At 38.4% G+C, this 12,332-nt stretch overlaps 1 protein-coding gene across 3 annotated transcripts in view; it reads right to left on the bottom strand.

Moving 5' to 3' along the window:
- Nucleotides 1-744: 744 nt before the first annotated feature.
- LOC124857263 (calcium/calmodulin-dependent protein kinase type 1D-like) overlaps nucleotides 745-12,332 on the bottom strand; it is a 39,487-nt gene continuing 27,899 nt past the window's right edge. For 2 of the 3 annotated variants that reach the window (XM_047348458.1, XM_047348456.1), the window contains exons 9-13: nucleotides 9,392-9,470; nucleotides 9,223-9,310; nucleotides 7,154-7,506; nucleotides 1,540-1,648; nucleotides 745-1,467 (exon numbers count right to left, since the gene is read on the bottom strand). In XM_047348458.1, coding sequence (XP_047204414.1) covers nucleotides 1,564-1,648; nucleotides 7,154-7,506; nucleotides 9,223-9,310; nucleotides 9,392-9,470 — 605 coding nt within the window. In that variant the 3' untranslated portion in view covers nucleotides 745-1,467; nucleotides 1,540-1,563. The remainder of the gene's footprint in view (nucleotides 1,468-1,539; nucleotides 1,649-7,153; nucleotides 7,507-9,222; nucleotides 9,311-9,391; nucleotides 9,471-12,332) is intronic. The other variant, XM_047348457.1, reaches the window with a different exon arrangement.

The raw sequence follows: 12,332 nt of genomic DNA on the forward strand, positions 1-12,332 counted from the left end.
GTTAGGAGTTTATTTTTTTTGTTTATGTTTTTATTGAAAAAAACGGGAGCAATAATTACCACATATTTAATGTGAAGACAATACATAAATCCAGTGTATTCTATATGGAAATACAGTCTTTTATATGTAACTAGTGTTGATTAGAGGTGCACCGAGAAGTGGACAGGTGATTGGAATCGGATGATTTATTACACTGACTGTTGCCCAGCCATTTAGAAACTCAAAGATCAGGTCCTTTTCTTATCAGCACCAGGTTGGATTGTTCTGACAATACTTTTTGATGCAGAAGTTGTTACTTCTGCATCAAAAGAGAAAATTCAAAGTTAGTCATTTTGAGTATAAGTGAAATGGACATTTCATTCTTTTGCTTAATTAGTACCTGATTTTTGTGTTTTGGGTTTTTTTTTCTGGTAGGAAAAGGGCAATTCATATCCCTCTTGGGAGCTTATTTTCAAATTTGCAAAATGATTCAGAACCAACTTCAGGTTCCAGGGAGGCTGACACAACTACCTTGCTTTGTTAAATTCTTTTGAGACTTCAACCAAAAAGACACTGAAGCTGAAAATGTTGGCTGCCTTTTGAACGTTTCAGTTAAGCTAATGATCTGGATTCTCCAGGAGAAACACACAGATCCTGATGTTCATTGTATGTAACTAACATATTTTCACCAGCTTGTGGCATTTAATCATTTTAGTTAAGAGAGCAGCTTACAGAAATATTAGAGAAGCACAGCAAACAGCCATCTGATGTGATTCAGTGATACTGTGACAAAATTTGGGTTTAATTATCATTTTTTTTCACTCACAAATCAGTCTCAGCTTTGGTAATTTGCCATCAGTTCATTCTTATACATAGGTAAAATAATGAAGTCAAACTGTGTGTACTGACATATAGGAATAAACAAAAAAGTGGTTATATCAGCTGAAGGCCCTTAAACAAAAAACAAATACATTTCTGAACTCTACACTGGCATTCTTTGGGCTCCTGGCAATACCAGAAATAGAATAGATAGATAAAGTATACAAAAACATTGAGTTGTGTTCAATAGCAACAAACAAAATACAAATCACAAGTTAATAGCTAATTGGAATTCTGAGTAATTCACATTCAACTCCAACCAAATTCAAGCATGAATGGTATATAAATGTCAGATGTATACTACTTAAATCTCTACAGTATGTCTACATAAAAAAAAAACATTTAAACATTTCTAGAGTTTTTTTATATACTGTATTTGCATTCATTATCAGTATACAATATGTTTTTTTCCAATGTCTATTTTCAGAAATATGAATTTATGCTGTGACGATTTTATATGTGTAGAGAGTCCTTTGGCTGCACAGTGTCTCTGAATCTGTAGTTACAGAATAAACCTAAATAGGCATGTTATCTGCAGCAAAATGCATGACGAAGTTTAGTAGCAGGTGTGCAAGGAGGATGCCGGTGGGGCTCATGGACTCCAACAAACTGCAAAGACAAATCAAGTGTCAGAAAAGCACAAAAAAATGTTTAAATCCTACAACAGACATGATACTTTACCTCCATCTTAGGTGATTCTGTTCATCACATGATTGTGCAAACTCCTGACTGAAGTGGCTGATCCTTCCTCTGAGCCACAGCATCTAAGCTGGAATTCAGTAAAAGATCCCTGAAATGAACAATATCGCTCAAAACAATGGCATTTTGAGAGTTCAGTCTTGAAAATGTGTGGCTTTAATTTACTCATAACCAGAAGAAACTAAAAGTATTGAATGTCTGCATTTTTCTCAGTTCAAATATTTCTGATGGGGCCATTTACAAAATTCAAAACAGATATCAACAACCCAAATAATTCACACACACAGAAATCACACCAAATTAGTCCAAACCAGAACTTATGGGAATCATTTAAGTGTCACAAGAAATAAGAATTGAACATGTTCAAAAAGAAATAGAAAGCCAAGCAACCAGCTGAAATCTGTCAATATTAAGAAAGCGTCCCTACTGTTATGTGTTTATCAACGTCAAATGGTTTAATATTAACTAAAGCCTTTTTTAAAGAATTCTCATTACCAAATGCTTTAAAGCTACAGAGTGGGAGGCACTGTGCCAGCCACATGGAGGGATCACCAATGCCATGACTGAGTGTGTAACCGACTATATAAACTTCTGTGTGAATAACATCATCCCCACCAGAACGGTGAATTGCTTCCCCAATAACAAACCCTGGATCACCAGTGACCTGAAGGACCTGATTAACAAGACAAAAAGAGCCTCCAGAGAGGGAGACAGGGAATTATTGAGAAGTATACAGAAGTAACTTAGAGTCAAGTTAAGAGATAGCAAGTCGATGTAGAAGTAGCTGGAGAGCAAGCTCCAGCAAAACAATATCAGAGATGTGTGATCAGGGATGAAGAAGATCAGAGGCTTCAAGCAGAAGGATGATCAGACTGATGGATGTCTGAACAGAGCCAATGAACTAAACACATTCTTCAATAGGTTCAGTTCAGAAACAAGCTCAGCATCCTCCACTCCTGCTCACAGCCGAACACACATCCAACCTTCCTTTGACCCACAGCTTTTCTGTCAAACCTCAAATGTTTTATCTTCCACCTCAGCCATGGACCCTTCTGCTTCTACGTTTGCCTTCAACCAAATCAGAAGATGCTGATTCTCCCTTTGCCTCCCCCTTCCACTTGTGTGTCTCTAGAGGTCAGGTAAAGAGACAACTGCAAAGACTGAACCGGAAAAAGGCTGCAGGTCCAGATGGTGTCAATCCTAGAGTCCTGAAGGCCTGTGCAGAGCAGCTCTGTGGGATTCTGCAGCACCTCTTCAACCTTAGCCTGGCCCAGAAGAAGGTTCCAGTGTTGTGGAGACCTCCTCACCTGTTCCAGTACCAATGAAAACTCACCCATCAGTTCTCAATGACTACAGAGCTGTTGCGCTGACATCAGACACCATGAAGGTCCTAGAGAGACTCCTGTTGGCTGAGCTGAGTTAGTATCGCTGTGGAGTTGGAGTTGAAGATGCCGTCATACACCTGCTTCAACAAACCCACTGTCATCTTGACAAAGCCAGCAGCACTGTGAGGGTCATGTTCTTTGATTTCTCCAGTCAATTTGACACAATTCAACCATATTTGCTTTGTCAGAAACTCCAGAAGACTCAGATGGAGGCCTCAACAATCTCCTGGATCAAAGACTACCTGACAAACAGACCTCAGTTTGTGAGACTGAAGGGTTGGGTGTCTAATCAGGTAGTCAGCAGCACAGGAGCACCACAGGGGACGGTACTCTCACCATTCCTCTTCACTCTGAACACCTCAGACTTCCAGAACAAGACAGACTCCTGTCACCTGCAGAAATACTCAGATGATTCTGCAGTCGTGGGGTGGATCAGAGATGGATAAAAAGCTGAGTACAGGGAGATGGTGGACCTCTTTGTGGCATGGTGTGGAAACAATCATCTCATCTTGAACACAAATAAAACAAAGGAGATTATTGCAGATTTTAATTGAAACAGGAAAAGGTCAAACACTCTTTACATCATGGTAGAAGAAGTGGAGGTGGTGGAGGAGCATAAATACCTCGGTGTTCACCTGGACAACAGACTAGAGTGGAGATGCAACTGTGAAGTCGTCTACAAGAAGGGACAGAGCAGACTGTACTTCTTGAGGAGGCTTAGGATCTTCAGAGTTTGAAACAAGATGCTGCATATCTTCTATAAGTCTGTTGTGGAGAGTGTGATCTCTTCTGCCATCATCTGCTGGGGTAGCAGCATCAGAGGGATATGAAAACGCTCAACAAGCTGATAAAGAAGGCTGGCTCTGTTCTGGGGACTCCCCTGGAACCTCTGGAGATCATTGTGAAAAGAGGGATTCTTCATAAATGAAGAACATGGAGAACCCTGAGCATCCTTTTCACGAGACTGTTGTACAACAAGAGTGTCTTCAGTCAGAGGCTTCTTCAGATCTGCTGTAAGACAAACCACTACAGGAGATCCTTCCTGCCCACAGCCATCAGCATCTACAGGTCCTTCTCAAAAAATTAGCATATTGTGATAAAGTTCATTATTTTCCATAATGTCATGATGAAAATTTAACATTCATATATTTTAGATTCATTGCACACTAACTGAAATATTTCAGGTCTTTTATTGTCTTAATACGGATGATTTTGGCATACAGCTCATGAAAACCCAAAATTCCTATCTCACAAAATTAGCATATCATTAAAAGGGTCTCTAAACGAGCTATGAACCTAATCATCTGACTCAACGAGTTAACTCTAAACACCTGCAAAAGATTCCTGAGGCCTTTAAAACTCCCAGCGTGGTTCATCACTCCAAACCCCAATCATGGGTAAGACTGCCGACCTGACTGCTGTCCAGAAGGCCACTATTGACACCCTCAAGCAAGAGGGTAAGACACAGAAAGAAATTTCTGAACGAATAGGCTGTTCCCAGAGTGCTGTATCAAGGCACCTCAGTGGGAAGTCTGTGGGAAGGAAAAAGTGTGGCAGAAAACGCTGCACAATGAGAAGAGGTGACCAGACCCTGAGGAAGATTGTGGAGAAGGGCCGATTCCAGACCTTGGGGGACCTGCGGAACCAGTGGACTGAGTCTGGAGTAGAAGCATCCAGAGCCACCGTGCACAGGCGTGTGCAGGAAATGGGCTACAGGTGCCGCATTCCCCAGTCCTGGGCTACAGAGAAGCAGCACTGGACTGTTGCTCAGTGGTCCAAAGTACTTTTTTCGGATGAAAGCAAATTCTGCATGTCATTCGGAAATCAAGGTGCCAGAGTCTGGAGGAAGACTGGGGAGAAGGAAATGCCAAAATGCCAGAAGTCCAGTGTCAAGTACCCACAGTCAGTGATGGTTTGGGGTGCCGTGTCAGCTGCTGGTGTTGGTCCACTGTGTTTTATCAAGGGCAGGGTCAATGCAGCTAGCTATCAGGTGATTTTGGAGCACTTCATGCTTCCATCTGCTGAAAAGCTTTATGGAGATGAAGATTTCATTTTTCAGCACGACCTGGCACCTGCTCACAGTGCCAAAACTACTGGTAAATGGTTTACTGACCATGGTATCACTGTGCTCAATTGGCCTGCCAACACTCTGGATGAGCTAAAGGCCGCTATCGAAGCATCCTGGGCCTCCATAAGACCTCAGCAGTCTCACAAGCTGATTGCCTCCATGCCACGCCGCATTGAAACAGTCATTTCTGCAAAAGGATTCCTGACCAAGTATTGAGTGCATAACTGTACATGATTATTTGAAGGTTGACGTTTTTTGTATTAAAAACACTTTTCTTTTATTGGTCGGATGAAATATGCTAATTTTGTGAGATAGAAATTTTGGGTTTTCATGAGCTGTATGCCAAAATCATCCGTATTAAGACAATAAAAGACCTGAAATATTTCAGTTAGTGTGCAATGAATCTAAAATATATGAATGTAAAATTTTCATCATGACATTATGGAAAATAATGAACTTTATCACAATATGCTAATATTTTGAGAAGGACCTGTACAACGGCTCTTTGAAGAAACTTGCAGCATATGAGCTACAACAACATTTAATTTCCCTTTGCAAAAAATAAAGTATTTTTGAACTGAATTTAATTGAAACAATTGTGCAGAGTGGTGCAACTGGTAAAAGTCTTAATGTTGCCAAACATACTAATGACAATGATTATAGCTGCATTTCTAAACTTCAGAATGTTCCATTCAACACTACTGGAACCATAATCTGGAAGTAAAAGAACATTTAACCATAAACCAGCGACGGCCAGGTGGCCATTGTCAGATTTCTGACAGATGATTCAAAACAATATTTTAAAGTGCTGTCCAAGTACAAAGGACCTGGAAATAACATAACTGCTATTGTCTCTGTGCACACTCATTATGCAAGACTTTGGTGCTGAAGAAAAACCATGTTGAAGCATGTTTAAAGTTTGTCTCAGAAGATCTGGACAAGCTGATTAAAGACTGGGAGAATATAATCTGGCCAGATAAGTCCAAAGCTGGACTCTTTGGATGCCATTGCACACATCATGTTTGGAGGAAGAATGGTTCTAGACACAACCCCAAAAATACCATTTCAAAAGTGAAGTTTGCAGGTGGGAAAAGCATGGTGTCATGCAGACAAGACAGTGGCAGCCACATGGTGGTGAGGGGTTTCATGATCAAAAAAGAGAAACTTAAAGAATGGCCACAAAGGAACCAAGACATAGAGATTGTAACAGAGGAATGAAACAGTGACCAATGAAATCAGGAAACTTAAATACTGTGCATACTGGGCATGGAAAGAAGGTGAGTACAATCAGAGGACTGAAGAACAGCTAGGGGAGAATCTAAGCAGGGAAATGAAGAGGTGTAAATACTAGTAAAACAGAAATAAACAGAGGGAACCAACTAAAACACAAAAATTATTTTACTAAGTCAAAGCTAATAATATATGTTAGACTAATTCTAACAAAACAATCCAAACCAAAGCACACAGAGAACAGAAAACAAGAAAGAACAAAGTAACTCAACACAAGGGAATTAACTGATATGGAAAGGGCTTACTGACAATAATAAACAACCCAAATTAATCCTAACAGAAGCTAAAGTGAAAACCATAAACGCAAACATCTGTGGATCATGACAGGTGTCGAATTGTTTACCGCATATAATGCTAGCAGATGTCAAATAATTAAAGGAAGGATGAATGGAAAAATGTACCAGAAAACTCTTGTTTAAGAATCTGAAGATAAAATGAGTTTGAATTTCCAAGCAAGACAATATTCCCAAACACACAGCCAAGAAAACTCTTGATTGATTTCAGAGAAAGAAAGTAGAACTGTTACATTAGCACAGTCAGTCACTTAACTTGTATTTAAAAGAAAATCTTTGGAAAGAACTTACGATTAGAGTGCAAAAATATTAAACACATTTCTAAAAGTTGGCTCAATATTTATTCCCATGTGTCATTTCAAATTTTTATTTTTAACTGAATTTGTCAAGTAATTTGCTTTGATTTCTTTGAATGTGTTGATTACTTGTTTTTTTACTCAATGTATTTTACAGACAAACTCTCACATCTGCAAATTTGATCCTTCATATCTTGGTATGTTTAAAAATCGTGTTTTTTATTTTCCTTGAAAAATGTCCCAGGGAAGGGCAGCAGCTCTCACCTCTGAGATGTCCTGAAATGAGTGTCCCCTTCTGAATGGAAGCTATGGACGTCAGCTGTTGGATCTGCAGTGGTTGTGCTGCCAGGTTCGCTGTGACTGGATCTAAGGGATGGACAGAACCCTCTGCCTGACTGTGTATTAATGCGTGATAGATGATTAGCCATCACAATAGGGTTCCCATTAGGATCAAGGGGGTCATCCTTGTCACAGCAGGGTTTCAGCAACTCTGAGTCAGTCTGAGTGGAAGACTCCATTCTGATGTTGGGAAGAGAAAGGGGTGAAGGGTAGGGCTCACTGTGGGTTAGCTGCAGTTTCCTCATGTGTTGGATTACTGAGGCTGCATTGAAGGCTTGCTGTTGGAAAATGCAGACAAAGAGAAAATACTTTGTGGGAGTGGAGGAAAGAACAAGTAAAAGGGAGGTTTTGACTTCATTAGGAGAATATCTATGTATACATACTTAATGGGCAATTTTTAGTTTATAGAATTATTAAGCAACTAAAGCAAAAATAAAGATTTTGCCATCTCTCTTTATTTTTATCCATTAAAATAAAAATAATAAACAAACAATTCAAAAGTTACAAAAAAACATTTCTGGAATAAATAAATAAAAATTAATGACCAAAATAGCTACCCTTCCTTTCAATTCAGTCACAAACCTTCCATTAATGAAGTATGTCACTTTTTATGATCAGTTGATGATTAGTTGATGCAACCACAGCCTTCCAGATACTTTTTGATTGTTGAGGTGGATTGTGTGCCTTCATTATAAATCCCCTCTTTAGGAACACCCACATGTTCTCAATATGGTTTAGATCAGATAAAGAAGAGGGCCATCTCATAATTATTTAATCTTTAAGATTTTTACTGGCTAGCTTCACAGTTGAGTACTTTGATGCATACAATGGAACATTGCACTGCAGAAAAATCACAATCTTCTTAAAAGATGCAGACATTTTCCTGGACTTCGAAAAATGTGACTGAAACAAATGTCTTCTAAAAACTGGTAGTAGGTTCGGGAGTTCATTTGAGGCCATCTTCAACCTGAAAAGGTCCAAGTAACTAATTTTTAATAATACCAGTCCATACCAGTACCTCACCTGGTATGGACGGATCCAAGTGGAGCTCTGTAAATGTTACTGATCCTGCCACGGGCCCTTTCATTTCGTCCATCAAGAGTCATTCTCATTGTATTAGTCCAAACAAAGCTTTAAAAAATCTGTTTATTAATCTGTCAGATATTTCTCCGCCCATTCTTTATGTTTCAATATATATTCAGTGTTTGTCAGATCTCAGCCTACTTTACCTTGGCCATGGCACTGAACACCTTGTACTTCTAAGCACTCCAGGTAGGTCAAAGTTCTGACATATAACAGCACTGATGGAGAATGGGTTCCTCTTAGCTTCATGTTCATCTTTAATCTATTGCAGTTAATTTTTGATGCTTTTCAGAGTCAGTTAAACCTCTTCTTTTGCCTAGTTTGCTTGAGGAACAGAAACTCCCAAATAACTACGCACACCTTGATTTAGGTTAATATCCTTAGGCAACATCCTCCCCCAGTGCACAAATACAGCTTTATCCAACTCAGTGTTGAAAAATATGCTTAAAAAAGATTATATGGTCAAAATGCTCACTTGCCTAATAACTGTGCTGACAGTGTACAGTTAGATTCCACTGATCAGAAAATGATAATGAGTAAATAGTTTGCAAATGTAATGAAACTAGCAGAATGCATCACCTTATCTGCAGTTCCTCATCCTGAGGAAGCATGTGTGTGACAGTGAGAAGGAATCACTCCCTGTTTACAGGAGGCAACCTCCAGCAGAACCAGGCTCAAGACGAGTGGTTATGTTCCCATGTCTTGCTTCTCCATGGGCTTTGAGGCTGAATTATGAGGTTTGGTCCCTTACAAATTATGAATTATGCAGAGGGACTTAGAATTAAACAGCCAGCCTTTCAGGGGGATGATAAGTCTCACACATGGGAAGCAAACATTTTTTATTACCCATAAATTCTCTGTGAACTAAGTAAATCTATGTGTGGTATTAAAGCAACAATAGTGTCACTAACCTTCCATTTGGATTTGGCAAAGTTTATTCCCATCTGTTCACAGACAGAGTGATAAATATCCAGCTCTTTAGCTGTGTTTTCAGCAATCCTGAAATCAAATTAGTATATGTTAATAAGAACCAACGGAAAAAAAGATTAAAGTTGTTTGTGGTTAAAAGGGAGAACTCACCAGGGATGTCGGAGTGCCTGTTTAGTTGTAAGGCGTTTAGTTGGGGTTTTTTCCATCATATTCCGAATGAAGTCTTTGGCTGTTGGCACATGAAGATAACTTTATATCTGAAGCTACTATATTTGAACAGCAACACATGTTTAAATCCCTGCAGACCTAAACATAGCAAAGGTTTCATTCAGGGTTTTTAGAGTCTCTAAATTAGATTGTTTTGTCACTGAATATATATCCCTGCCCTTAAAAGGCATCAAGCACATAAACATCCAAGCATTTTTTCCGATTGCAATACTGTACACACTGACATTGCGATGGCAATTTGAATGAGAAAAAAATGCCCAAAAATATTTATTGTACCCCTGTATACCTATTTAGTTTCTTCAATCAGTCAGCCAAGCATATAACATCAGCGCAATGTTTAAATCCATGCTGCATATAGTGGTCGAGAGACTGAATTCAGTAGACGTCACAAATAAGAACAAGCAATGACCTGTGTGAATTTAAACATGATAGTCACATGGACTGTGCTATGAGAACAACAATTTCAACTGGAACATTTGTGGTTACGAAGACTCAGGTAACTCTACTTTAGACCAGCAGTCTGAATCAGAAAATGCATCCCAGGCAACACATGGTAGACTTTGGAAACATCAGTCTGCGCCTTAATTCAGGACTACTTCTTACTCTGAGGCATTAAAAGCCAAACTCTAAAACAAAAGGGTGACAGAATTTGTATATAATAGACATGCACTGAGTAGCTTCAAGCACAAAGTTGTTACTTTACAAAATCAACACTTGTGCATTTTGACTAATGTGGAAACTGTCTATGAATTCAAAGTAGAATTTGAACTCAGAAATACTCATTTAAATCCCACAGAGAAATTAGATGTTGTAGTAACCCTCATTATCTAACCTTTTTTATTATAGATGGTTATAGATGGAGGCAGGAAGGATCTTCCTTAGCAGTCTGTGTTGCAGTAGATCTTAAAATGTCCCATTACATTATTGTATTACGGATGATGTTGTGCAGAGGATGCTCAGGGTTGTTCATTATGTCCTTTATTTTATGACCGTCCTTCTTTGCACAATCATCTTTAAAGGCTCCAGAGCAGTACCTGGTCAGACAAACAACCCTTCAGTAAAACTGTGGTCAGTTTATATCTATCTGTTGAAAGATGATTCTCCAGCTCTTTTTATTTTCCTTATTTTAATCCATAAAGTCACTATTTAATTGGGTAAGTAAACAGTTAACATGCTTCTAATGCCAGCTGGCTTTGTCCTGATTTAGTTGTTTTTGGTTTATTGACGTTGCACGACAAATTAAATTTATACACTGCTTATTATTTAAAGAGTTTTTTTTTTCCTTTGCTAGTAATTAACTTCATTATATCATTATTACTTATTACTGGAAGTATACTATATTTTTTTTCTGTTGATATATATCCACTAATTGTACACACTTTCCTGTTTAAATATACCCTATAAATTCCTTCTATCGCCCATCATCCTTTAGTTAAAACTCATATTCATTTATGTAACCAGATGTGTTTCTATAAAGCTATCCATCCTAAGGCAAGTGTGAGCTAACACACGATATGTGCAGCAACTATATCTGGCTTAATCCAGTAGGTCAAACCACTATATGTCAGGGATTGGACTTTTTGGACTTTTGTTTGTGGTTTTGTTTACTGTAGTTAGATGCTCTTGTTTATGGTTTGTATTCATGTTGTTTGTTACCTTCGTTTTCTAATAGTTCTGGTTTCCTCCCTTGTTCCCTTGGTGTTGCTTTACTTAGAATGGTTTTTTATTATTGTTATTGTGATTATTAGTTCTGTATCTTCCTTGGATTCTCTGTGCTTATTTATGTTAGGTATTTTGTTCTCCCTCTTGTTAGGTCAGCTTTAGTTATTGTTTACATCTTTGTTTGTCCTCATGTTCCCTACTTGGTTCTAGTTAATTCAGTCAGTGTGGTTTTAGGTTTGTTTACTTTTGTAATCAGGGTTTCCTTATGGGTTCTTTGTTTATACTTAGGTTGCCAGTTCTTAGGTTGTTGTTGTTGCTCTTTTGTTTCCTCCAGTTTCTCTGTTTCCTTCAGTTCTTGGTTATTCTATATTTCTTATGCTTCTTTTGGTTATTTTATCTTTTTCTATAGTTTTGCTTAGGTCTGTATCTCCTTATTGTTATTAGTCCTTTTCCTCATGTTTTAGTCTTCATATTAGGTTCACCTGCTCCCTCTGTCTCCCTGCGTCCATGTCACACCTGTTCCCTGTTTCTTTGATTATCTGCCCTTTGTTACCCTCTCATGTCTCTCTGTATATTAGTTGGTCTGTGTTCTTTGTTCCCCGCTGGTTCCTTCTGTTCGTTCACACTCTGTTCTGCCTGTTCACTACACCAGGACTAAGTTCTGTGTTTGCTTTGTTCCTGAAAAGAGTACTCATGTAAGTTTTTGGAATCCTTTTGAATCAAACTGAAGCCTTACTACAACATGCTGCTGCCCAGTTCTTGTGTGCACTTTGGTCCAACCCAAACCCAGAACATGACACTATAAATGTCTCCAAAGGGTGATGTCACAGTTTTCTTGTTTAAATCGGGCTAATCTTAAGGATTATGCGAACAAATCCTGCTCTAGGCAAGGCAAGACAAGACAAGGTATTTTTTTAATATAGCACCATTCAGTGCTTTACTGGACATCAAAGGAAAGACAGAAAAAATAAAATAACCAAGCATAAGCATAATAACATTTCATAAAAGAAAAAAAACATTGTTAAAATACAAATAACATTTAAAGTAGTTCATTTATCAGATTATTTGATCAAAACCTGCAGCAAACAAATATGTTTTCAGTCCAAACAGCCATTAGTTCCAGCCCATTTCAGGTTTTCAAGGAGTTGTTCCAGAGCAGATTAGCAAATAATTAACCAGTTTAAATAAAGGTGAAATTGTA

This window comes from Girardinichthys multiradiatus, chromosome 20 (genome assembly GCF_021462225.1).
Source record: "Girardinichthys multiradiatus isolate DD_20200921_A chromosome 20, DD_fGirMul_XY1, whole genome shotgun sequence".
NCBI lineage: Eukaryota > Metazoa > Chordata > Actinopteri > Cyprinodontiformes > Goodeidae > Girardinichthys > Girardinichthys multiradiatus.